This window comes from Eumetopias jubatus, unplaced genomic scaffold (genome assembly GCF_037043125.1).
Source record: "Eumetopias jubatus isolate StellerSeaLion01/CBP00866 unplaced genomic scaffold, mEumJub1_p1.0 scaffold_9, whole genome shotgun sequence".
Lineage (NCBI taxonomy): Eukaryota > Metazoa > Chordata > Mammalia > Carnivora > Otariidae > Eumetopias > Eumetopias jubatus.
The window spans coordinates 75,528,880-75,554,596 of NW_028274815.1; the positions used below are offsets into that span (position 1 = coordinate 75,528,880).

Here is a 25,717-nt window from a genome sequence, read left to right on the forward strand (position 1 = left end):
ACTTTCCTTTTCAGAAGTGAAATCAAGAAATATTTCCACAGGTAGTTACAGCAGTGGACAGAAATCCCAGTCACCTAGGATATTGGAGACTCTCAGTATATGAAAAAACAAGTGCTAAAACTCCATTATAAAATTTTGTAATATAGGGGGCACTTGTGGAATGGTAGAGGAAGGACCTCCAAAATCTCTACCATAAAAGCAAGGAGAATGCTGGCAAAAACTAAAAATCCACTGTTTCAAAACTCTGGAAACTAGCTAAAGGCTTTCAACAACCCAAGAAGTATTTATTCAAAGAAAACAGCAAGCTTTGTGTCATTTTAACTGGCCTTCAACTCATGCCCCTCAGATCCAGGATAGCCTTGAAAACCTCAGTCTGAGAACTCCGTAGCTGTGAAAACCAGGAGCCACTGGAGGGGCAGAGGAATTTTAGAGTTCACCAAAAGCTCCATTTAGAGAACTGTCACTCTGACCTTTCTAGCACTCACTTTTAGTTGGATTCTTTTCTTTATCAGAGAAATGCCCTGTCCCCAATCAGCAATTGTTTAACATCACACCTGCCTGAGGTGGTGTTACCAACTAGGACTGAGCAGAGACTGACCAAAAATCTTAAAAGCTTGCGGGAAGGAGGTGACCATACTGGCCTTTGAGAGTCTGACAGAATCTTGGAATCTAGAACATTGTGCAGAGGCCCTGGGAAGACTTGACAAGGCTCTAATCTCTCACCTCTAGCTAACCTTGAAACTCTGTGCAAGCAGGAAATGAAGACTAAGGTAGAACTACAAAGTGCCTGTCGGGGTTGAAAGCATGTGTGTGTACGTACACACACACACACACACACACACACACACACACACACACCACGAAGGCTGGGAGAACACACACACACACACACACCACGAAGGCTGGGAGAACACACACACACACACACACACACACACACACACACACACACACACCACGAAGGCTGGGAGAACACACACACACACACACACCACGAAGGCTGGGAGAACACACACACACACACACACACACACACACACACACACACACCACGAAGGCTGGGAGAACACACACACACACACACACCACGAAGGCTGGGAGAACACACACACACACACACACACACACACACACACACACACACACACACACACACACACACACACACCACGAAGGCTGGGAGAATGAATGGTGGAATCTTTTGCAATCAACTGACGATAAGCTCACCAAGTGACCAACAAAGAACACAGATTTTACAAAATTAATTCAGGAAAGTCACTAAAGAAATAGCAACAACAAACACTGGGGAGGAGGAGAGAATGGGAGTTCCTACGTTACTTCATTATTTAAAATAGTTACTTCATTATTTAAAATAGCCAGTTTTCGGTAACAAAAAGGAACGCAAGACATGCAAAGAAAAGGGAGTGGGGTGGGGGGGAGAAAAAGCGGTCAGTGGAAAGTGTGGCTGAGGAAACCCAAACATTGGACTAGTGGGCAAAGACATTTAAATCAACTACTAGACTTACGTTCAAAGAACTAAAACTTACAGAATTTAAAGTGTGAGGACATTGTCTCATCAAATAGATACTATGAATAAAAAGAATACGAAGAAGAACTAGAAAGAAATTTCAGAGTTGAAAAGCGATCACTGAAAGGAAAAGGTCACTAGACGGGCTTGACAGATTTGAACGGGCAGAGAAATCAAATTTGAAGACTGAGTAATCGAGATTAGTCTGAGAACCAGAAGGAAAAGAATGAAGAAAAATAACAAAAACCTGGTCAGAAGCTGGGACAAACAGACCTGGCTCACTAAATAATCGCTGATTAAGGGAAAGGTTAAGGTCACTTACAGACAGACATACCCCTCATTGACTATTCAACAAGCACACCAGCACTAGATGTGCTGACACAGGCATGAGGACTTACCATCCAGTTAGGCCATTTTCCTTCTGGCATGTTTTCCATCCAGGATGTGATAACCTCAAACACACTGTTCCCAGAAGGAGTGTTTAGCTTACTGAGATAATTGTTGAAGGGAAAATCTGCTTCTTGAATAAAAGGCAGCCCATAGTACATCATCGTCCCATCAATGCTCTCGCCATAGGCTTCAGTCCCCATGAACCTGGAAGAATTGTCAGGGTGCAGTGTCCTCAGGGCCTGTCAGAAGACTGGGAAGCATTCTGCAGCTGCTTCACTCTGCTTGACTATTAACCATATCTGGTTGGGCTCACTAGGAAAAGCATAATCGAGCCAGATGGCCAAAGTAATAGCATGCTGGGTCACCTGGACAATTTCTCATTTCTCCTGGACAATAAACCCAAGGGCTAGCCTAATGTTAGGCTGTGTCTAAGAGTTAAGGAACTCATTTGAATCTCAAGTCAATATTGTTCTCTTCTTCCTAAATCTGATTAAAACTCAGTAACTTCCATGAAGACTTTATTATTCTCATCACTCTGCTTAGAATCTACAGTGTATGTTTGCATATCATGTGAGGGGGTTTTCCCCAGAAACCTCTTGTATAGGAATCCCTGTAAAGTCTCACTTTATTATTGGGGTGCACTCTAGGGGTGCCAGGCTGGCTCAGTTGGTAGAGCACATGATTCTTGATCTCTGGGTCATGAGTCCAAGCCCCCCATTGGGTGTAGAGCTTACTTAAAAGCAAACACTGTCAGGGAATGACACATTAGCCTGAATGACCCACATCAGTGCTGGCTTTACGTGTTTATTAAGGTAAGTGCATAGTATCTGGGGCCCAGGTGTTTCAGTTCCAGTCCCATCCCTGCCATTACTACCTGTGTGACCATTGCCTTTGTGCTTGGAGTCTCCGGTTCCTCATCTATAGAATGAGGATCAGAGGACCTACTTGAAGGAGGAGAAACTTCTTTTAACTATTTCTGTTAATGCTATTGGGTGATCAATATACACGTAGTAAGAGATTTATTGAGTGTTTATTATGTGTCAGTCCCTGTTTTAATTAAGTGCTTCATCTACATTATCTCATGCAGTTTCACAAAACCCTGATAGGGGTGTCGCTGTCACCTTTTAATTGAGAAAATGGGACTTGTGTCAGTGAACCAGTCCAAGATCACACGGCTGTTAATAACACAGAACTCTACCTTAGGTCCATCTGATTCCAAAGCTGTGTTAGCAAACCATTGTCATCTACTAGCAGCTTAGCTGAAATATTTGGATTCATACTGTATACTGGACACTTAACAGACCAAATAGTAATGGTAAAAATAGAATAGTTAATGGCTAAGATTTAGATTATATACTAGCTTTTAAGTGATTTTCATAAAATTCCTGTGAAGTAAGTACTGTGACGGGCATTATTTTACAAAAGAGGAAACTGAAAATCAAAGTTAAGCAACATGAAAGAATATACTAGGCCCTGGCATAAGCAAATTATAATACATTGTAGTCATGGAGGTTTCTTAAATAGCTTGATCCTCTAGAGAATGCCTGGCTGTGAAGGATTAACTACAGGTCACACCCTACGCCTTTGAAGAACAGAAGTGTGCCCTGCGGTTACCTGTATCTCCCAGGCTCCCTGCTGTATTGGTCCATTGTCTGCCGGAAGCTCCGGACAATGTCATGCATTCCCACCTGCGTGGTGGTGAAGTCATGGTACAGCTCCCAGTAATGTGTGACTGTGTCCTTTGGAGACAGAAAAGCATGGTTGCCATCATTTTGCATGTCAGATGTCCATAGCTGGCCTTATGCCAATATAGACTGTCTCTTCAAAGGGCTCAAGACAAGGCATGCTCAAGGATGATCCTAGGATTTTCAATGCTCTTCGGGTTTTATGGCTGGAGAATAACATTCCTGACTATTATTAACTGTAAATCTAGTAAACTTTGCTGAATATCTAAACATTAATTACAAGTGTATTTAACAGAATCCTCCTCCCAAACATTTAATTCTCCTAACTGCTGCACGTAAAAGCAAAGAAAACTTACAGAGCTCATTGTTACACCTATACTTGATCTACTTACAAAATTACCGTCCAAAGTGTAATAGTAAGAATGAAAAGCTATAAGTGGTAAAAAAAAAAAAAAAAACAACCACTTTGCCAGGGTTTCAGTAATTTTTCCTGATATTCATTCTATGCCTTCCTAGGGTTACAGTAATCTAGAATCCAAAGTAAAAGATTCTATCTAACACAAGCCAAGGTTGTAAGTACTGGGTTGGAACACGGACAGACTAGACAGTGTAAACCTGCATTACCATCCATTCAGTGGACCCCTTTTTAATAAGTGAACCTGCTTGCTAGATCAAGAAGAGTTTTTGGAATCTTAGGTCTCTTCCTGAAATCACTTCTTCTTTAGGTTTTTCTTGGGTACCACACAAAACCTATTGTTCTCATCATTTGTCATAACTGGAAACATGCCTCTCTTACAACATCTCATCATAATTAGCAAGGTTATGTTGAGATTTCTTCTCCAAGGATAAGTGCTTCTCTTTGGGACTAATACATCACTTCCCACCCCCCTTCATTTTTCCTACTGGACATAATGTGCTTTACCCACCCCACCAAAAAATAGCCTTTGTTTCATGACATGGTCTTGTAATTAGTCCACGCATTGCCAACTTTTCTTTAGTCAATTGCTTTGGTTTAATGAGATTAATAAGTACCCATAAATCTATTACTCAGGACAAAAGCTAGACACTTTTAACAATTTCATTTTACTTTATAAAAAGGGCATCATGCTATCTATAATTATTTTAGGGTTTTTTCACTAAACATTATACAGCTAAGATTCACCCATATTGTGTATCACTGTAATTCATTTATTTTGACTGATGTATAATATTCCATTGTGTAAATATACAAATCCACTATTTTGAAACTCATTTTAGGACTCCTGTCTATTTAGCCATTGAACATAGAGCGTCTGTAGAGTGATGGTCAACCAGAAGAGCACAGTGGCGTCCTGAATACTGTTTCTCATGTGTGACATGGGGGGAAAGGTGAGAACCACCGGTGTGGAACCACAAAGAGCCCAGACTGTAGTGAGATAGACAGGATGGCATTTTCAGAAAGGGGGGAAAAATAGTGCTTAAAAACTTTACCGGTATTTGAGTCTTATTCACTTGGGCTTCATCTCTCAGATGCTCTGCTTCTAGAAGGAATTTAACAGCATCAAAACTAAAGCCATCAACACCCTTTGTGAGCCAGAACTGTATAATTTCCTAAACACAAAGAAGCAAAATCCTTTGGTTACATTATTATGATAATGTTTAATAAACGTGTGTGTAATGACTTCCCATCATAAAATGGCCATCTCCACATATAAAACAAGCACAGCACTCACATGTGTATTTTTATCTGTTAGGTATAGCAGCATCTTAAAATAATGAGCTCTCTGCATTAATGGACTCCCATACTTCCCTCAAATTTGAATTCAGAATGTTATATTTGTAATTGATGTTATGCACACATTTGCAAAACTTAAAAGACTCAGTGAAAAGGAATGAAACCACAATGAAAGGACTCAGGAGAAACTGAAACATATCCTCCCCCCAGATGCCCAGTTCCTTAAAGGTCAGTCCAAACAGAGAAAATAATCAGCTAAGCATCAGGTCATGAGGGGTTCTTCCACCAGACTGGGAGGTTTTAGGAGGAAAGACTGCAGCTTTCTTTTGTTTCCCTTGCCTCCAACATAGCATTGGGTCCTTAGTGAAAGTACACAGTATCAAAACCGAGTCAGTCCAACACGCTCTGATACTGTTACAACACTAAAAATACACGTCCCCTGGCTTCAGGGCATCTACAGAATAGTTGGGGACACATGAGACAGGAGAGAGTTACCTAATAATGCAAGGTGGGGTGTGTGTATCTCAACATCATGAAAGGAGATTCCTTTGCAGGGTGTTGGAGCTCCAAGACGAATAAATTTAACATGGGCAGACACACCCGGAGAAAGAAGAGCTACAGTTCTACCTTGACCAGTGGGAGTTTAGCAGGGAGTGAGATTACAAAGAACATTCTGGACTGTTTGTAGGACAGGATGGCCTAGTTCAGAGGCAGAGACTGACTTGGCCTGTATTGGGGCCGGTGGGAGGACCAAGTGGCCTCGGAGAGCAAAGGGCTTAGGTCTCAGCTCCCCACCGCTCCGAGCTAGCCCTACTCCAGCACCAACCACAAGCTACCCTTCTGCAAAGGGACAGTGGCTCTCCCCACTTTCCTCAGCTCATCCCTTGCCGAATGGAAGGTTTTACAGGAATGTACTTACCACATTAGAACAAACAGTCCATAATTCAAAGCACTAGAATTAAGTAGCTAATTTATGGAGGGAAACAGCCATAGCTCCCAAAGGAAGACTATGCCCAAAATCAGATATTTCCTTTGAAGTGTTTCTTGTATCTACATGTGAATATAGGGTCTCTAGAGCGCTGCAATTCAAGGGTCTCAAGAGTTTCTGCAGACTACAGGCAAGGGGTCAAGTCCCTCTAAGGTGACATTTTTGAATAACAAAGCTTGAAAAGCATTTTCAAATCTAAGAACAGACTGCTTACAATCTTAGCATGGACACAACCGAACCAAATAACGTTAAGCTGGCTCTGGCCACACAAAACCCACAAATTTGTTCTTACTAGCATCTTACTCATACTCTTACACCTTATTCTTATGAATACATTCATTCAATAAGTATTTGTATTCCAACTATGGGCCAGGCACTTAGCTAAGCCCTATAACCATGAGCAAAATACAACAGACCTGGCCCTAGGTCTCCTGAATTTATGTAGAATCCCCAAGTAGACATCAAATAGTAATGCAAAAACATTTAAATCACAGCCAGATAAAGCTTTAAAGGAGGGGAACATGGTAGTACAAAAAAGTGAAATAGCAGGATTTACCCTAGAGGCCAGCACAGCAGGATGGCAGGAAGTGAGGGCAGGCCATCGGTTAGAGGTTGAGAGAGAAGTCAACAGATATTAAGGTACCCCTTATTATCTTAATATCTGTTCTAACCTGCAGAACAATCTCAGTGGCTCCAGGGGGTCAGCTCAGCATGAAGCTCACCAAGCTTTAAGCTTCAGGACCCCTCACTTACCCGGGCCCCTTCCTACCTACCTTCTTTCTCCATTCTAAATAAACACTCTAATTTTACACTATTTTAAGAAGGCCCCAAATTTTCACAAGCTTCTAACCCCACACAACCTGGTCCACCCCCAGGTGGCGCTAGACTCGAGGGAACACTGGAGGTGAACAGGGTGAACCCTGGAGGTGAACAGGGTGGGGGCAGGACACATAGCTGTAATCCACCCAAGCCACCTCTGACAAAAATGTGGGGAAACATTAAACGCCATGCCGTTATAAACATTAAGCTTTGGAGCACTGATTTCCTAGGGGGGAAAAAAATGTGGGGGCGCCTGGGTGGCTCAGTCGGTTAAGCGTCTGCCTTCGGCTCGGGTCGTGATCCCAGGGTCCTGGGATCGAGCCCCGCGTCGGGCTCCCTGCTCCTGGGGAAGCCTGCTTCTCCCTCTCCCACTCCCCCTGCTTGTGTTTCCTCTCTCGCTGTCTCTCTCTCTCTGTCAAATAAAATAAAATCTTTAAAAAAAAAAAAAAAGTGCTTTCTTCGTGGGGTCCTTATTCCTTTTGGAAATAGTTAGCCTTGCTAACTGTTGACCCAGCCATAAAAAATGAGAAATGTGTATCCCAGCAAATGTTTCTGGCCCCGGCAGGGGTTTTTACTTTAGTCCAGTAAGAGATACTGTCATTATTTAAAGAGACAAAACAGTAAAAGCTGGATGGTTATTTTTGAGAGTCATTGTAAATGACAAATAATCCAAAATTTGCTCTTGAAAAATATTTGCTTTGTGCTATTTATTCTCCCAACTAGGTGAGAAAGGGGAGCTCCAGATCTTAATCGTTAACCCTCTCTTTACTCCAGTTAAGCTCTCCCAGGGTGCCGGGTGCAGAAATGGGCACAGAGCCTAGTTCTGCCAGGTCTGGGTGACCCACCAAGGCGCCACGGGACTCTTGGGACAGTACATTGTGTCCCCGATTCAGGTATAACTCCCACGACATCACAGAGTCCTGGTTTTTCTACCGGGCACCTTTCCATTCTTTTCTCCTTAACTCACTGCTCCGAGTAAAAAAAGGAATCAAATTAAACACTACTAATATCCAAATTCACAAAGCTTGAGGCAAACCTTTCCTTGTGAGATGACTGAAGTGACTGGGCCCATTTACCTAAAAAGCTTAGTGTGGGAAATAGAAAAGCTTTGCTCTTACATGTAGTGATCTGTAAGACATCATCTTGAAAGTGACATAAACCCTGAGGCGTCCATCTCGAGGAGAAAGGAGAAAGTGTAGGATATTTTAGAAGTACAGAGAGAAAACTATATCCTCTGTTTATAAGCAAAGGAAAGAAAACGGACCCTACTGCTGTTCAGAAATCTTGGTAAAATTGTTGGCTAACCCCCCCCCCCCGGGAGCCTGGTATGGAGGAAGGATCACAATCGCAGGACTCTGACCCGTCCGGATACCACCCCATCTCCCCACTGCCCATCCAGCTGCCTGACCTAACCCACCTGTGGAGTTGCTGTGAGTACTAAAGGTATTGCTGTTAGAGTCCATTCACACGTGGGTCCTTATATTACCGGATCTCTCTGCGATGTTTGACAGGGCTGACCAAACTTGTCTTCCGGAAACACGCATATCGCTTAGCTCCCAGATATCTGCTCCTCATGTGCCGCTTTTCTCTGTCTACTCTGCAGTCCTTTAAATATTAGCACTCTTTGGGGGCTCTTACGCTCCCTGTTCATTCCGTTTCACAACAGTATTTACTCATTTATCTATACACGTATTGATTATTTTAACAAGTATTCAAATAACAACACGGTGACTTATATGCCTTACAGAGGTTAAAACACTTATTCCTGGGGCGCCTGGGTGGCTCAGTCGGTTAAGTGTCTGCCTTCGGCTCAGGTCATGATCTTGGGGTCCTGGGATCGAGCCCCAGGTCAGGCTCCTCACTCAGCAGGGAGTCTGCTTGCCCCTCTCCGTCTGTCCCAAACCCCTGCTCATGCTCTCTCTCTAGTAAATAAATAAAATCTTAAAAAAAAAAAAAAAAAACACTTCTCCCAATCAACCCTACAACGTGTGTGCCACTACTGTCCCTATTTTACCAATGAGGGATCTGAGGCACAGGGAAATGAAGTACCTTGATCAAGGTCATAAAGTTAGTAAATAGCGGCATCAGATTTGGTACTGTCTGGCACCCTTACCCATTTGCTCTGCTTTCTCCTCCAAACCTGCCCCACCCCTTCTCCAAAGTCATTGACTTCCAAAATGCAAACGGAAAATGATTTCCCTAAGACCTTGTAAAGCCCAATCCTCACCACAGTCTTGCCTCGTCCCCCTCTAGTCTCATTGATCCAGCTACTTCTCCATATACCATGTCCCAGCCATATGGGACAATTCCGAGCACCACCAGTGTGCCGTGGTCCATGCCTTCCCTCCGCTTGAAACCCTCTGACCCAAGCCTCTTCGCTTGGCTCACTCCTACTTATCCATTAGGTATCACGACATCCCTGCTCTCTCCCACTCGTGTCCAGGCTAGCTGCCTGCCCTGTGTACTCCTACCTCCTACGATCACGACCACTCAGTACACTTTACTGTCATTGTCTATTTCATTGTCTACCTCCCCCCTTGGGATATAAGCCCCAAGATTGCTACAACATGTGCCTAGCTTATGAACCACCATACCCCTGGCATGTGGTCAAGACCTAATACATACTGTTTAATGAATTAAGGATTTATACTAAAGTGCCTGGCATATATGAAATGCAATAAATGGCACAGTGATTATCATTAAGCACAGAGCTGGTTTATTAAGCAGGTAGTGAGTCAATTTCATTTTGGATTGAGCTGCCAACACTGTGCTCAGTAGGAGCAGAGTTGACATTTACCGTCTGGATTCCATCTTAAGCCAGGAGGTTGGGGGGGTGGGAGGGGCAGCTGGGCTCCCTGTCCCCAGCTGCCATGAACACACTAACTCCCCAGGATCCCAACTCCAGGACTCAACATTTCCACGTGGCGGGACCAGGGTCACATGGACACAGTGCCGGCAGAGGGCTGGGCTATCTGGAGTCTTTTTCCCGCTATGCTGCTAACCGAGTGGGTCACTTCTCTCTGGACTTCAGTTCCTTCATTTGTCAAATAAGGGATTTGAGGACAAGTAAAAACCAAAGTGATTACAAAATACTATACAAACGTAAGCCCCCACCTTCTCTAAGAAAGCTCTAGACTTCTCTAGGTAAACACATTGAAGCCCTGAGAGATTCAGGGCAGAACCAACTCCCCTGAAGGCCACTGCAAGGGGGAGTACAGAGAGGAGGGTGCTCTGTGCTGTGTGTCCCCTGCATGCCGGCCTCCCACTGTGCAGGTACTCTGAAATCTGATGGGAGCCAGGAGCAAGAAGTCTCCATGAGTACAAGCTGGTATGCAAGCAGGAGTCATTCCAAATGCCTCCCCCACCACAAACTCTCTGGGTTGCAAATTATTAACCTGCTCAGCTCTCCTGCAGAGATAAGAGCTACTGGGGGGTAGAAGGGTGTTGGAAAGTCCCCTTCGTGCGAAAAGCCTTTTCAGGAGCAAAGAGCCTTCCCTTACAGCTTCTCGGCCTTTCTTACTTCTTTTTTTTTTTTTTTTAAGATTTATTTATTTATTTATTTGACAGAGACACAGCGAGAGAGGGAACACAGGCAGGGGGAGTGGGAGAGGGAGAAGCAGGCTTCCCGCCGAGCAGGGAGCCCGATGTGGGGCTCGATCCCGGGACCCCGGGATCATGACCTGAGCCAAAGGCAGACTCTTAATGACTGAGCCACCCAGGTGCCCCTTCTTATTTACTTCTAATAGCAAATCTATACTAGCCTTGCCAAAATGTCCAACCTTCAACTGGAGGCATTAATGATTCATCCCAGAAGGAATCTCATCCTGTTGAAACTAGTAAATAAGGCTCCTATTCACACACTCCGGAACTGGTCGATTAGTCAAAATAATAAGTAGTGTATTGTCTGGCACATTTTGCCAAAATTTATCACACTCGTCTGAACATCTCCAGACAATCCATCACTGTCACCACAAGGAGCCTGGAGAAACCCACTGGCTGATAAACCAACTGGATTATACGCACATTTATGAATTTCCAACTGAACCCCCTTGAAAAGACTGTAGGAAAAGTGAAGCACAGAGACAGAACCAGCTTTGCCTCAAGTCAGAAGTGGTCTTGTGGGTAAGAGCATGGACTCTGGGTTTGAATCCTGCTGTCACTCCGCAGGAGGGTAGCTTTCCCTCTTTAAGCCTCAGCTTCCTTCTCTGTAAAATGGTCCTGCTATCTCATAAGTTAGGTGTGGTCTGAGCATCAAATGAGATGACCTGGGTAGAGCACTTGGCACAAAGTTAATGCCCAAGCAGTGTGTGAGGGCAGGTCAGGGGGGAGGTGCAGGTCAGGGTGTGTAAATGATTTTGGTGATGGAGAAAAGAGCCCACACTCCACCAAAGACGTTTAAAACTACCCCCTAGTTAGGAGCTGTGTCTATCACCCTCCACCACTCCCCAACCCCAATGAGACAAGGCTGCCCTGACAAGGTGCCTACTTCTAGAATAGATCCCAAAGCAATTCATCTAAATTCTGAGAAACATCAAACATGTATGTTAAAAACTAAGGAGTCTACAGGAGTATATTTAACAAAAGACATGCAAGACTTGCACCCTGAAAACTACAATACAGTGTTGAAAGAAACTAAAGACCTAAACAAGTGGCAAGACATCCTGTGGTCCTGGATCAAAAGACAACATTGCTAAAGTAGCAATACTCCCCCAAACTGATGCCCAGATTCAGGGCAATCCCTACTCAAATCCCAGCAGCAGGCTTCTTTGCAGAAATTGACAAGCTGGTCCTAAAATTCATATGGAATGTATATGATCCAATAACTCCACTACTGGATATTTACCCAAAATGAAAGCACTCTCAAAAAGATACATGCACCCTGTGTTTATTGCAGGATTATTCACAACAGCCAAGATATAAGAGCAGCCCAAGTGTCCATCGATAGATGAATCCATAAAGATGTGGTGTATATACACACACACACAAACAAACACACACACTGGAATATTACTCAGCCATAAAAAAAGAATGTGATCTTGCCATTTGCATGGTATGGATGGACTTAGCAGGTATTACGCTAAGTGAAACAGGTCAAACAGAGAAAGACAAATACCATCTAATTTCACTTAGATGTGGAATCTGAGAAACAAAACAAACAGAAAACAGACTCTTAAATACAGAAAACCAACTGGTGGTTTCCAGAGGGGAGGTGGATGGGGAGATGGGTGAAATAGATAAAGGGGACTAAGGGGCACAAACTTTCAGTTACAAAACAAGTCACAGAGATGAAAAGTGCAGCCCGGGGAATACAGTCATTGTATTCTAATAACACTGTATGGTGACAGATGGTGACTACATTTATTGTGGGGAGCACTGAGTAATGTACAGAATTGTCAGATCACTATGTTGTATACCTGAAATGAATATAATATTGTGTGTCAAGAATACTTCAATAAATAATAATACTTGAGCACCAAAAGAAATAAAGACAGAAATATAAGTATCCAAAATAGCCAAACAATCTTGAAGGAGAATAAAGTTGTGGGACTCACACTTCCCAATTTCAAAACTTCCTATAAAGCTACACTAATCCAGACACTGTGGTATTGGCACAAGAACAGATTTACTGATCAATAGAGCAAAATTGAGTCTAGAAACAAATCCTGACATTTATGGCCAACTGATTTTCAAAAGGGTTCCAAGACAGATCAATGGGGGAAGAATAACCTTTTTTATTTTTTTTCCTACAAAGATTTTATTTATTTATTTATTTTACAGGTAGGGGGGTGGGAGGAGGGGCAGAGGGAGAGGAGAGAGAGAATCCTCAGGCAGATTCTTCACTGAGTGCGGAGCCGGCCATGGGGCTCCATCCTAGGACCCTGAGATCATGACCTGAGCCGAAATCAAGAATTAGATGCTTAACCAACTGAGCCATAAAGGCGCCATTTTTTTTTTAAGATTTTATTTATTTGAAAGAGAGAGAGCGCGTAAGCACAAGCCAGCAAAAAACAAGAGTCGACACTCAACTGATTGTGCCCCCCAGGCGCCACAATAATAATCTTTTTAAAACACACATAACTGGGGCGCCTCGGTGGCTCAGTCGTTAAGCGTCTGCCTTCGGCTCAGGTCATGGTCCCAGGGTCCTGGGATCGAGCCCCACATCGGGCTCCCTGCTCCACGGGAGGCCTGCTTCTCCCTCTCCCACTCCCCCTGCTTGTGTTCCCTCTCTCGCTGTCTCTGTCAAATAAATAAAATCTTTAAAAATAAGTAAATTAAATAAAACACACATAACTGGGGTGCCTGGGTGGCTCAGTCAGCGTCTGCCTTCGGCTCAGATTATGATCTCAGGGTCCAGGGATCGAGGCCCTTGTCAGGGTCCCTGCTCCGTGGGGAGTCTGCTTCTCCCTCTGCCCCTCCTCCCACTCATTCTCTCAATTTCGGTCTCTCTGACAAATAAATAAATAAAATCTTTAAAAAAAACCCACACATAATTGGATAGCCACATGCCAAAGAATTAAGTTGGACCTCCTCACACCATTATATATAAAAAAAAAAAAAATGGATCAGAGACCTAAAATGTAAAAGCTACCACTATAAAACTCAGAGAAGAAAACATAGGAGAAAATCTTCAGGACCTTGGGTTAGGCAATGGTTTTCAAATGACACTAAAAGCACAAACAACAAAGGAAAAACATAAATTGGACAACAATCTAAAACTTGTGCTTCAAGGGACACCATTGGAAAGTAAAAAGACAACCCACAGAATGGGAGAAAATTGCAAATCATGTATCCAGAATATATAAAAAACTCACAACCAACAGTAAAAAAAACAGATAACACAATTTTTAAATGGGCAAAGGATTCAAACAGACATTTCTCCAGCAAAGTTATAAAAAAATAAACTATAGGGGCACCTGGGTCCTGGGATCGAGTCCTACATTGGGCTCCTTGCTCAGCAGGGAGTCTGCTTCTCCCGCTCCCTTCACCCTTACCCCACTCTCATGCTCTTTCTCTCCCTCCCTCCCTCTCTCTCTCTAAGAAATAAATAAAATCCTTAAAAAATGTAAAAAAAATATAAATAAACTATAAAAGCACAAAGATGCTCAACATCATCAGCCATCAGAGAACTCCACACCCACTAGGATGGTGGTACTCAAAAACACAGACAATAGCAAATATTGCTGAGGACGTAGGGAAATCAGAACCCTCACCCATTGCGAGCAGAAATGGAAAATGGTGATTTGGAAAACTGTTCCTCAAATTGTTAAATATAGATTATAAATATAGATACATATCATAGGCATATAAGTAGATATTGTATGATTTCGTTTATATGGAATGTCCTGCACAGGCATACCCACAGAGACAGAAAGATTAGTGGATGCCCCCACGGGGGGGGGGGGCATGGAGAGTGTTTGCTAACGGGTATGGGGCTTCTTTTTGGGTGAAGAAAATGTCGTGAAATCAGCAGTGATGGTTACATCTATACTAAAGATACCAAAACCACTGAATTATACACCTGAAAGGGGTGAATTTTATGGTTATGTGAATTATACCTCAAGAGAGGTATTTTTTTTTTAAAGATTTTGTTTATTTGACAGAGAGACACAGCGAGAGAGGGAACACAAGTGGGGGAGTGGGAGAGGGAGAAGCAGGCTTCCCGCCGAGCAGGGAGCCCGGTGCGGGGCTCGATCCCAGGACCCTGGGATCATGACCCGAGCCAAAGGCAGACGCTTAATGACTGAGCCACCCAGGCGCCCCAGAGAGATATTATTTTAAAACAAAACAAGAACAAACCTAAGGGCTGTGGGTCCCCTTGATGACTCCGAGGTGGCAGCCTACATCCTTCACCTTTGGCTGACACGGCTCTCTGTTCTGTTCAGGTCCCCTCCCTCCCTCCCTCCCTCAGAGCACTACCCCACTAACCTAAATTTCTGCCCTCTGTTGCCATAGCAGCAACAACACAGCTGACGTTTACCATGGATTCCGTGTAGGGTATTGGAACCACCACACTGTTGAGAGCTAACGGGAAATGTCCCATGAGGGGCCACAGAGGGATCTTCAGCAGCTCAGCATGTAACCCCTGTGGGATTAGCCCCCACCCCAGTTTTGGGATCTCAGCCCCTAACTCTCCCTCATGTCACTCCAGTGCCCGAGTAGGCTTGCCAGATAAAATACGGGACACCCAGCTTAATCATTTCAGATGAGCAATGAGTAATGTCTTAGTAGAAGGAGGTCCCAAATAGCACACTATTCATTGTTTATCTGAAATTAAAATTGCATTGGTGTCTTGCTTTTTATCGGCTATATCTGGCAACCGTCCACACCAGCCTCCAGGCCATTTCTGAAACACACGAAGCACACTCTCACCTAAAGATCTTTGCGTTGGCTCTTCCTTCTGCCTGAAATTCTCTTCCCCCAACTCTCCACAAGGCTTCCCTTCAAACTTCAGGCCTTGTCCAAACAGGACCTCAACATGGGGACGTCTCCAAACCAACTTCTGCCTGGCACTCTGATGTCCCTTCCCCTTAGGGACCACCTGACATGTTATATATTTAGTTGTTAATTGTCTGCCTTCCCCTCAGTTTACAGGAAACTCCTTGAGAGCACGGCTTCTTTTATTCACTGCTGCATTCCCAGTGCTTAGAACAGGACCTGGCATGGAGCAGACAGTAAGTGAATATTTACTGAATGAATACAGAAGTGCTATGCATGGGTTATCTCCTCTAATCTTCCAAAGAGCCCATGAGACAAATACTGCCATCAGCCATGTTTCATTGATGAGGGATCAGAGACACAGAGCTAAATACCTCACCCAGGGACCCACCGTAGCCAGCAGTGGGGCTAGGGCTGGATGTAGGTTCAGACCCCGGAGCCCACGCTCTGGCCCACCTCACTATATCGGCTCATTGTCAAAGGCAGAGGGGAAGCTCAGAGCAAAGGTACCAGGTATTTCTGCCTCCGTCCCGTCACTTGTTCTGGGTGAGAAGGAGGAAGGAACCACCATGTCTGAGGGTCTGTATTTGCATCAGCCTCCATAATCCCGGAGTTCATAGTACTTGGTTTTGCCTGAACACTTATTGTTCAACATCCAGAGTATCAAATAACCACTTAAACACCCATGCAATGGAGAAGTCTGTGTGGGCATCTGTACTCACTTTTATTTCTTCTTGAACATCAAGATTGTGGAAATTTAAATCAGGTTGTTCTCTCAAAAACTGGTGGAAATAACACTGGTTTCGTACTTCGTCAAAGTGCCAACTGGAGTTTCCATATACACTTAACTAGCAAACAGAAAATAGCAAATCACTTACTTAGCATTCATATAATGGCACTGCCCACAAAGAAATGATCATTACCGTCCCTGGCGCTGTGCAGGCTGAATGCACAAATCCTTAGACTCTTCCTTCTAGGGAGAGCACTAGATAATTCCTTAAAATGCCACCGGCTGACCTAATGCCACACAAATGTGGTTGGGACATGTTCGTAGAGTAGAAGCTGTTCATGAAAATCACAATGGTAAACCGACGATCTCAAATGCAGAACAAGGCCAAGTTAAAGAGCAGACATTTCTAACATATTTTCTTGAACCTTCTATCCAGGTTCTGGACTCCTGTTTGTGAAGTGATACAAATGATGGTCAACTGGGGAGAAAGACACATTCCATTAGTCTTGGAGTTTGAATCCCCACAGAGTGAATATTTAAACCCTATCCTCAGAAAATTATTAGAATCATTCACTTAAAAACCCTACTAGCCCTCAGGAATAAAATAAATCTAGCAACTTCAAGTGTTGGTACCCAGCAGCATTTGACACAGGTGCCGATTTCCTCTTTTGACAAGTGCTCCCGTCTGTGACTCCAGAGCATGACTCTCCCCGCAGACCCTCCTACATCTCTTGCTCCTTCTCAGTCAACTTGGTTCCTTCAATGTGAAAGTTCCCCAGGGCTCCAGCTTGGGCTTTTGTTCATTTCATGTTAAAGAGATCATCTGGGCAACATTTAAAAACTAAGGGATTTTGCATACATCTTTTTCTTTTTAATGGGAAGACCCCATCACACCAGGTCCATACCACCATGGCAACAACTGGCTGAAGCTAAGTCGTAGCTGCTGCCTTTTAAGGAAACACAGCCTCACCAGCACGCCTCATGGTCCACCCTGACACGAACCAGGATATTCACGGTATCTATGACCGAGAAAAGATAGGGATCCGGAATACAAAAAGAACTCCACCAATCAGTTTCAAAGGCACAAACAATCCAAAAGAAAACTGAGAAAAGAAACCGTGAACAGGTGTTTTGCAGAAATGGAAGCTCAAGTGAATAAATGTATGAAGAATTGTTCAACATCATTAGTAATTAAATAAATCTTCACTAATAACTAGATAAATGTAAAATTAAGACCTCAATGTGATATTTATGTTCTCAATGTGAAATTTATGTTCTCTTCGTAAAAATTACAAAGTGTGGCAGTACCAGTAAATGAAAGGGCATATGTATTTTTTTATACTGCTGAAGGGGATATCAATTGGTACGACCACTCTGACAAGCTGTTTGGTGTTATCTTGCACAGCAGAGCATGCAGTGTCATGCACCCAGCAATTTCACTGCTAGGCATTTGCCTTCTAGAAGCTCTTGTACCTACACCCCCAGAGAAATAGATTAATGAGAATGTTTACCATGGCATCATTAGTAATAGTAAAAAAACATATAAAATAAACCCCTAGAGACAGCCCAACTGCCATCAACAGGAGAGTGCATAAGTAAATCATGGCACATGCACCCAGTGAAATAGTACATAACAGTGAAAATGTATAAACCACACTTACTGGAACCTACATGAATGAGTATTTTTTTAAAGATTTTATTTATTTATCTGACAGAGAGAAAGAGCACAAGCAGGGGGAGCGGCAGGCAGAGGGAGAGAGAGAAGCAGGGTCCCCATGGAGCAGGGAGCCCGAGGTAGGGCTCGATCCCAGGACCCCGGGATCATGACCTGAGCTGAAGGCAGACTCTTAACTGACTGAGCTACCCAGGCGCCCCTTAAATTTCTTAATATTTGTATGTATAGATCTAGTTGTTCTGTTTCCCTGGAGAATTTGGATATAGGGTTTTGGATATAGGACAATTATTAAAAGCGGATGGTGCAGTTGGACTGTGCGGTCATTAGCCCTTTCATTTACTGGCTGTGTGACCAAGGGCACGGTGCTTAACATTGCCCATCTGCAAAACAGGAACTAAAACCTAACTCACAGGATTGCAGGGTGGATTAAATGAATGAATGAATATGACACACTTAGCACAGAACCTGGCACATAGGAAGTGTTTTAGTAAATGTCTGCTAATATCATGATCATTTTAACAAGTGTGCAGTCTGGGGAAAAGAAAAGTTAAGGAGCTAAAACTGCCAGGATTGCTGATGACCTGTTCACCAGGCTGCATACTAGTACTATTCATTAAACCAGGGTACAAGAGGTTGGTGGGGAGAAGATCACACAGTCAGCCTTGACACATGTCGATTTTGAGTGCCCTTGGTTCATCTAAAAGTTGATGCTTAGGAACTGGCCTCTTTAAGTGTTTATGGAGAAGGTCAGGAGAGTGGAGATCCAGAGGATCAAGGGTAAAGCAGGAGAGACGGGGACCAGAGCAGGTGGAGGGACTGGCCAGAGACAGGGGTAGAGTTGCCAGATAAAAATTAGACATACAATTAAATCTAAATTTCAGGTTAACAATGCAAAATTTTTAGGTATAAGTATATCCCAAGCAATATTTTATACTAAAAAACTACGCATTGTTTATCTAAAATTCAGATGTCATTGGGCTTCCCGGATTTTTATTTGTAAGTCTAGAAACCCCAGACAAGACTGATCTGGCCTCTGCCATAGAGGAAGTGAGTAGGAAGAAGATGGGTATAAGAGAGGCAGGGTTGGGGCACCTGGGTGGCACAGTCAGTTGAGCATCTGACTCTTGGTTTGGGCTCAGGTTGTGATCTCGGGGTCGTGAGATCGAGCCTGGCACCAGGCTCTACACTGGGCGCAGAGTCTGCTTGGGATTCTCTCTCCCTCGTGCTCTCTCTCTCTTTCTCTCTCTCTCTAAGATAAATAAATAAATCTTAAAAAGAAAAAAAAGTAGGGACGCCTGGGTGGCTCAGTCGGTTATGGTGCTGCCTTTAGCCTAGGTCATGATCCCAGGGTCCTGGGATCGAGCCCCACACCAGGCTCCTTGCTCAGCAGGGAGCCTGCTTCTCCCTCTCCTCCCCACTTGTGCTCTCTCTCACTCTCCCTCTCAAATAAAATATTTAAAAAATCTTTTATAAATAAATAAATAAATAAATAAAAAGAGAAAGAAGTAGAGGCAGGTTTGATGACTTCTGCTCTCCCTTTGAAGTAGAGTTTGCTGCTGAGCACGATAAGATGGGGAGATGGCACGTAGGATGTTTGAGGAAGACGGAGGGCCTGGACAGTAAAATCCCCAAGAAGACTGGATGCCTCAGTTTATGTGGGGACAGTGGATGTGTGATGTCTCTGAAGGCACAGATACTAAGGTTCAAGCAAGGAGAAAGTGGACGGGCAGGTTTATTTATGGCTAGGGTTTTGTTGGACAGGGGAGCCACAACATCAGAAAGGCAAAGGGGTCTGGAGAATAAATAGCAAGACAGTTACGGACCCAATGGGACATGGAGTCTAAGTCAGGCAGAGCGGGAAGTGAGGGGAGGAGAGGCTAATAGAAAGTATAGGTTTTAGGGGCACCTAGGTGGCTCACTCGTTTAGTGTCTGCCTTTGGCTCAGGTCATGATCCCAGGGTCCTGGGATCGAGCCCCGCGTCGGGCTCCCTGCTCCTGGGGAAGCCTGCTTCTCCCCCTCCCACTCCCCCTGCTTGTGTTCCCTCTCTCTGTGTGTGTCTCTCCCTGTCAAATAAATAAATAAAATCTTTAAAAAAAAGTATAGGTTTTAATTTGCTAAAATATATCCATTATACAATGAAATAAAAAGTCCCAGTCCAAATGTTAGGAGGCTTCAGTAGCTTATTTCTACTTCTTTGGGAAACTTTCCTCTTCCCCCAAACTATACCTATTAATTTTTTCCTTACAAGGATTTTATAAGTAATCAGTTTAATTACTGAAGATCTGCCCATGTGCTCTTTGAAAATCAGACAAGTTGGTACTTACCCAGTTGTTGGGTGGTATGGTTGTGCCATTTTCATGCGTACAGTCATGCCAGATGTAATAATCGGTATATTTCCCTGTCCGGTTCCGACTCAATTGAAACCAAGCATGTTTATCACTGGTGTGGTTTGGTATGAAATCAATTATTAATTTTAAACCTAATGAATGAAAGTATTTCAAATGTCAGGAAGAAATTATTTTAAAATAATACACATCAGTTAAGGAAAAAAGTGCTTTAAGGAAACATTTGAAAAAGCATGCTTTTCTCAACGCCCACCACCCCTCCCACCCACCTGCCACTCAGTTTACCTTTATCATGTATGGCTGCAACCAGATTCTCAAAATCTTTCATCGTTCCAAAAATAGGATCAATTTCTCGGAAATCTTCAACACCGTGTCGGAAATCTTTAAGGGATGATTTATAAAATGAAGTAATCCAAATAGTTTTTATATTTAAAGTTGTGATGTAGTCTAGTTTCTCTTGAATACCTAAAGAAAAAAAGTCAAGGCCATGAAAAATAAAGTTGGGTTTTTTTAGTTGAAAGATTAAAACTAAAACCAACATGCCTAAAATTGAAATATTTATATTGAAACAGAAATATTTGGAATTTTGTTGAATTTGAGTGAAATTCAAATAGAAAGATCTAGTTCTACAAGCAGCATCAAATGGTCTTCTAGCAATAATCTTTGACATTTAACATAAATGTAGAACATTAAAAAAATCTATGTGTGCATTGTTCATATTTTATTTTATTTTATTAAAGATTTTATTTATTTATTTGACAGAGAGAGACATAGTGAGAGAGGGAACACAAGCAGGGGGAGTGGGAGAGGGAGAAGCAGGCTTCCCGCAGAGCAGGGAGCCCGATGTGGGGCTCGATCCCAGGACCCTGGGATCACGACCTGAGCCGAAGGCAGACGCTTAACAACTGAGCCACCCAGGCGCCCCTGTTCATATTTTGTATTTAAAACTAAGGCTATAGGGCCCCTAGGTGGCTCAGTCAGTTAAGAATCTGACTCTTGATCTCAGCTCAGGTCTTGATCTCGGAGGTCGTGAGTTCAAGCCTGGCACTGGGCTCTACAGCTACGGAGCCTACTTTAAAAAATCAGTTGGGGTGCCTGGGTGGCTCAGTCGCTAAGCGTCTGCTTTCAGCTCAGGTCATGATCCCAGGGTTCTGGGATCGAGCCCCGCATCGGGCTCTCTGCTCCACAGGAAGCCTGCTTCTCCCTCTCCCACTCCCCCTGCTTGTGTTCCCTCTCTCGCTGTGTTTCTCTGTCAAATAAATAAATAAAATCTTTAAAAAAAAATCAATTAAAAAAAAAACAAAAGGGGCACCTGGGTGGCTCAGTCGGTTAAGCCTCTGCCTTCGGCTCAGGTCATGATCCCAGGGTCCTGGGATCAAGCCCCATATCGGGCTCCCTGCTGAGCCTGTGTCTCCCTCTCCCTCCACCTGCCACTCTACCTGCTTGTGCTCGCTCACTCTCTCCGTCAAATAAATAAATAAATAAAATCTTTAAATAAATAAACAAAAATAAAACCAGGGTTACAGTATTAATTTATTCTACACATGGTTTTTAAGCACCTAATCCAGGCCGGTTGCTGGGTTAAGTGCCAAGGGACAAAGAAGAGTAACTCATGGTCTAGGTTGCACTATCCAGCACGACAGCCACATGCCCCGTGGAGCCATTGCTGAGCACTTGCAGTGTGACCAGTGTGAACTGAGATGTGCTATAAATGTAAAATACTCACTGGATTCTGAAGAATGTAAGAATGTAAAATATCTCATTAATACTGTTATGTTGGTTATATGTTGGAATGATATGTTGGCTTAAACAAAATACTTTATTTTTTTTTTAAGATTCTTATTTATTTCTTTGAGAGAGAGAGAGCATGAGCTGGGGGGGAGAGGGACAAGCAGACTCCCCACTGAGTGGGGAGCCTGACACAGGGCTCGATCCCAGGACCCTGAGATCATGACCTGAGCCAAAGGCAGACGCTTAACCAACTGAGCCACCCAGGTACCCCCTCAACGAAACACTTTAAATGAATTTTATTAAAATGGATTTTAAATTAAAATTAAAATTTTTTTAAAGATTTTCTTTTTAATGGGGCTTGAACTTACAACCCCAGATCAAGAGTTGCGTGCTGTACCAACTGAGCCAGCCAGGTGCCCCTAAAATTAAATTATTACTAAAATGAATTTCTCATCTTTTTCTTTTTTACTTATTTGAATGTGGCTCCTAGAGAATTTATAGTTATCTATGTGGTTCACATTCTATTTCCTTTGGACAATGCTGAAGCCAAGAATTTATACAGAAGGGAAATCTCGATTTGGCTATGTAGAGACACAGGAATGAAACTCTGTGTACTTGGAACCTTGTAGGATAATTAGCAGATAGCGTGGTTTTTTGGTGTGGTTCCGGTTCAGAGTCCTACACGCAGATCAGAGACTTGAGTCTAGTATTCAATCTCCAATAACTTTCTGTGGGACCCCTATGTGCCTTCCTACAATCAGAGCCTGTCACAGGTCACACAGCAAGCTGGAGGTCACTGAGACCAAAGCACAAAGCCTCCTGACTCCGGGCACTGGGGCTCTTCCCCTATAATCAGCTGCTTATTTTTGTCTTCTTTGTACCTCAGTTCCCCCATTATAGGTATCTGTGAAACCTCGAAGACTGTTCACAGCCAACAAAAGGATTTTGAATTAAATCAGAACACTACAATATATCTTCTTAAGAATTAAGCACACAGGAACAGGATGTTAAAAACAAAGGGTCTGGACAGAGACAAAGTAAACAGGGATCCCCAGGCCCCCAGTCCAAGGGGCAGAAGGTAATCACCAAAACAAATTGAAACCCAGAATGGTTCCTTCAAATAATAACAAGCAGATCCCCTCAACGTCAAGGACGAAGACCTATTGATTACAGGAAACAGCTAGTCCCTCCAGGCAAAGTTACTGGGAATGGCAAATGTAGGAGCTGATAAGACCCTTCCCTGTGCACGGGAATTTGGGGTATATCAGAAGGAGATTACAAAGGGAGGGCGGGAAGGGGGGGAGTTTATCTTTGGGTTTAGCTCTATTCTGTCAAAACATCACTTTTGCTAAGCACTTACTACACAGAGGCAGCAGGTGCTAGGGCCATGCCAGCATGGGGGGTGTGCTGGGGGGGAAGTCATCCAGAGAGCTCACAAGGTGCTATCAGAGGGTGCTGGACACAGTCCAGAGTCCTTGAAGGACAGGTAATATTTCAATTGGTGAAGATGCAGGGAGATACAAAAAAAGAGAAATTGATATGAGCGTGAAAAAGAGAAGCCTTTTATTAATTATTAAGGACAGTTCGAGATTTTAAGTTCCTATTTGTAACATTTGAAAGTTAGATTAAGCTCATCTCCAGGTCCCACACTCTATTAAATCATTCTGTGTTTTTTTTTCAAACTAAGTATTATTATCAAAGATTACCTTGCTATTTTGTTTCTTATTTTTACCCCGAACTAGGGTGACCATATCAACCAAGTGGCCCAGGACAGATTCAGTTTATACTTGCACTCTGGCAAAATTTTAGTTTTTAAAAGTGACCCAGGTGGCTCAGTCGGTTAAGTGTTCGACTTTTGATTTCAGCTCAGGTCATAATCTCAGGGTTGTGAGATCGAGCCCCACGTGGCATGGAGCCTAGTTAGATTGTCTCTTTCCCTCTCCCTCTGCCCCTTCCCTCCCTCTCTCCCTCTCTTTAAAAAGAAAAGGAAAAAAAAAAAAAGTGCCCCAGGGGCACCTGACTGGCTCAGTCAGAAGAGTATGGGACTCTTGATCTCAGGGTTGTGGGTTCGAGCCGCACCTTGGGGTGTGGAGAATACTTAATAAAATCTTTAAAAAAAAAAAAAAGTGTCCTGGTTTGAGCAATAGAGTATAAGGATATTCTACACATAACTCACTTGGAAATTATTGGGGTAACTTTAAAAAAGTAATTTTTTACTTTGCGTTTCATTTTTTTACTAATAGGGATATTATTTTTTTTTAAAGATTTTATTTATTTATTTGACAGAGAGAGATAGCGAGAGAGGGAACGCAAGCAGGGGGAGTGGGAGAGGGAGAAGCAGGCTTCCCGCCGAGCAGGGAGCCCGATGCGGGGCTCGATCCCAGGACCCTGGGATCATGACCTGAGCCGAAGGCAGATGATTAACCGACTGAGCCACCCAGGTGCCCCAGTAATAGGGATATTATTTTAAATAATCCTCAATTTACCTAATGTCCAACACACCCTGCTAATGCCTTTTTTCCCTTTCATCTCTCAGGATTTAAACTTTGAAGGCTTAGCCTATACCTTTTAAAGATATGGCTTAATTTTTTTCTACAACATTATTAATGCTTTATTCACTAATAAGAAACTCCCAGCCAGATTACTAAACTAGCTCCTACATACACTGGGAAAATAATTCTAAACTGTCAACTGTGAAGAAATCAACTAGAAGGTGTACAGAGGCAGGAAGCAACTGAGGAGGAAGTCTACTCCACCATCAGAAGTTGGAATTGATATCTAAGTATATGTACTTAGTGGGCAATAAATCAAACAACTCAGTGGGGGCTCAAAGGCCTCCAGTAAGCAGCCTTTCGTCATGTGAAGAACTGCCGGGTTGTGCTGAATGGCTTTTCAAATACCATAAACAGGAGACATTCAGTGTGACCAGTCACAACGGAATGTGCTTAATGCACAAACCAGGCATAATTTGGTTTTGAGGATTAAGAGCCATAAAGTGCAACCTCGTCCCGGCCCCGCCCAAATCTGGCCCCTACACCCACCTCTCAGGTCTCCGTTCCCATCCTGGTCACTGTCCTTGAAAGACCTCGGGTAGATCCGGTACATGGGCCCCGCCTGCCACCAGTCCAGGCACTTGGGCGAGACGGCAATGATGGCTATGGTGGCCGCGGTGAGCACGAGCACAGAAGCCACAGTGAGCCAGAAAAGCGCCTCCCGGGGCACCCGGTAGCGGGCCTGGCTGGAGAACTGGAACAGCACCTCCTTGGGCATGCCCGCATATGGCCTGATATCCTGCAGGGTGGGCTCACCAGGGCCAAGGATGGCCACTGCGCTGTCCGGAGGGCTGCCCGGGTCCGGCTCCTTCTCCAGGATGTCTTCATTCTGCACAAACCCATTATTGGTCCGGCATCCCCGCAGACTCATACTGATGGAGTCTCTCTTGCCTTTATCCTCAGCCATGTCCCACTGCCTGATCCCTTCAGTGTACCTTCCTGCAATAACAAAGGTGGAGAGGTGGCCGGCTGAAATGCTTGGTGGTGTTAATGAGCTTTCGTGGTTTATAAATAAACCTGGCTGGACTTTGTCCAGCCAAACAAGAAAGGGTAAAGGTAAAAAGGGTTTAAAAAAATTCTCTGTGCATCAGCCCTTGAGGCTGTTGTGGCTACAGTCCCAACA

The 25,717-nt window shown here is 43.6% G+C and overlaps 2 protein-coding genes across 2 annotated transcripts in view; one reads left to right on the forward strand and one right to left on the reverse strand.

Moving 5' to 3' along the window:
• PREPL (prolyl endopeptidase like) overlaps positions 1–17,437 on the forward strand; it is an 81,329-nt gene extending 63,892 nt beyond the window's left edge. Inside the window, exons 16-17 of the transcript XR_015768963.1 lie at positions 15,710–15,796; positions 16,727–17,437. The gene's annotated coding sequence lies outside the window, so the exon portion shown is untranslated. The remainder of the gene's footprint in view (positions 1–15,709; positions 15,797–16,726) is intronic.
• SLC3A1 (solute carrier family 3 member 1) overlaps positions 1–25,508 on the reverse strand; it is a 34,070-nt gene extending 8,562 nt beyond the window's left edge. The window contains exons 1-7 of the mRNA XM_028103912.2: positions 25,084–25,508; positions 20,597–20,776; positions 20,291–20,445; positions 16,283–16,408; positions 5,074–5,193; positions 3,533–3,657; positions 1,927–2,122 (exon numbers count right to left, since the gene is read on the reverse strand). Of these exons, the coding sequence (XP_027959713.1) occupies positions 1,927–2,122; positions 3,533–3,657; positions 5,074–5,193; positions 16,283–16,408; positions 20,291–20,445; positions 20,597–20,776; positions 25,084–25,501 (1,320 nt within the window). The 5' untranslated portion in view covers positions 25,502–25,508. The remainder of the gene's footprint in view (positions 1–1,926; positions 2,123–3,532; positions 3,658–5,073; positions 5,194–16,282; positions 16,409–20,290; positions 20,446–20,596; positions 20,777–25,083) is intronic.
• Between the last annotated feature and the right edge of the window lie 209 nt (positions 25,509–25,717).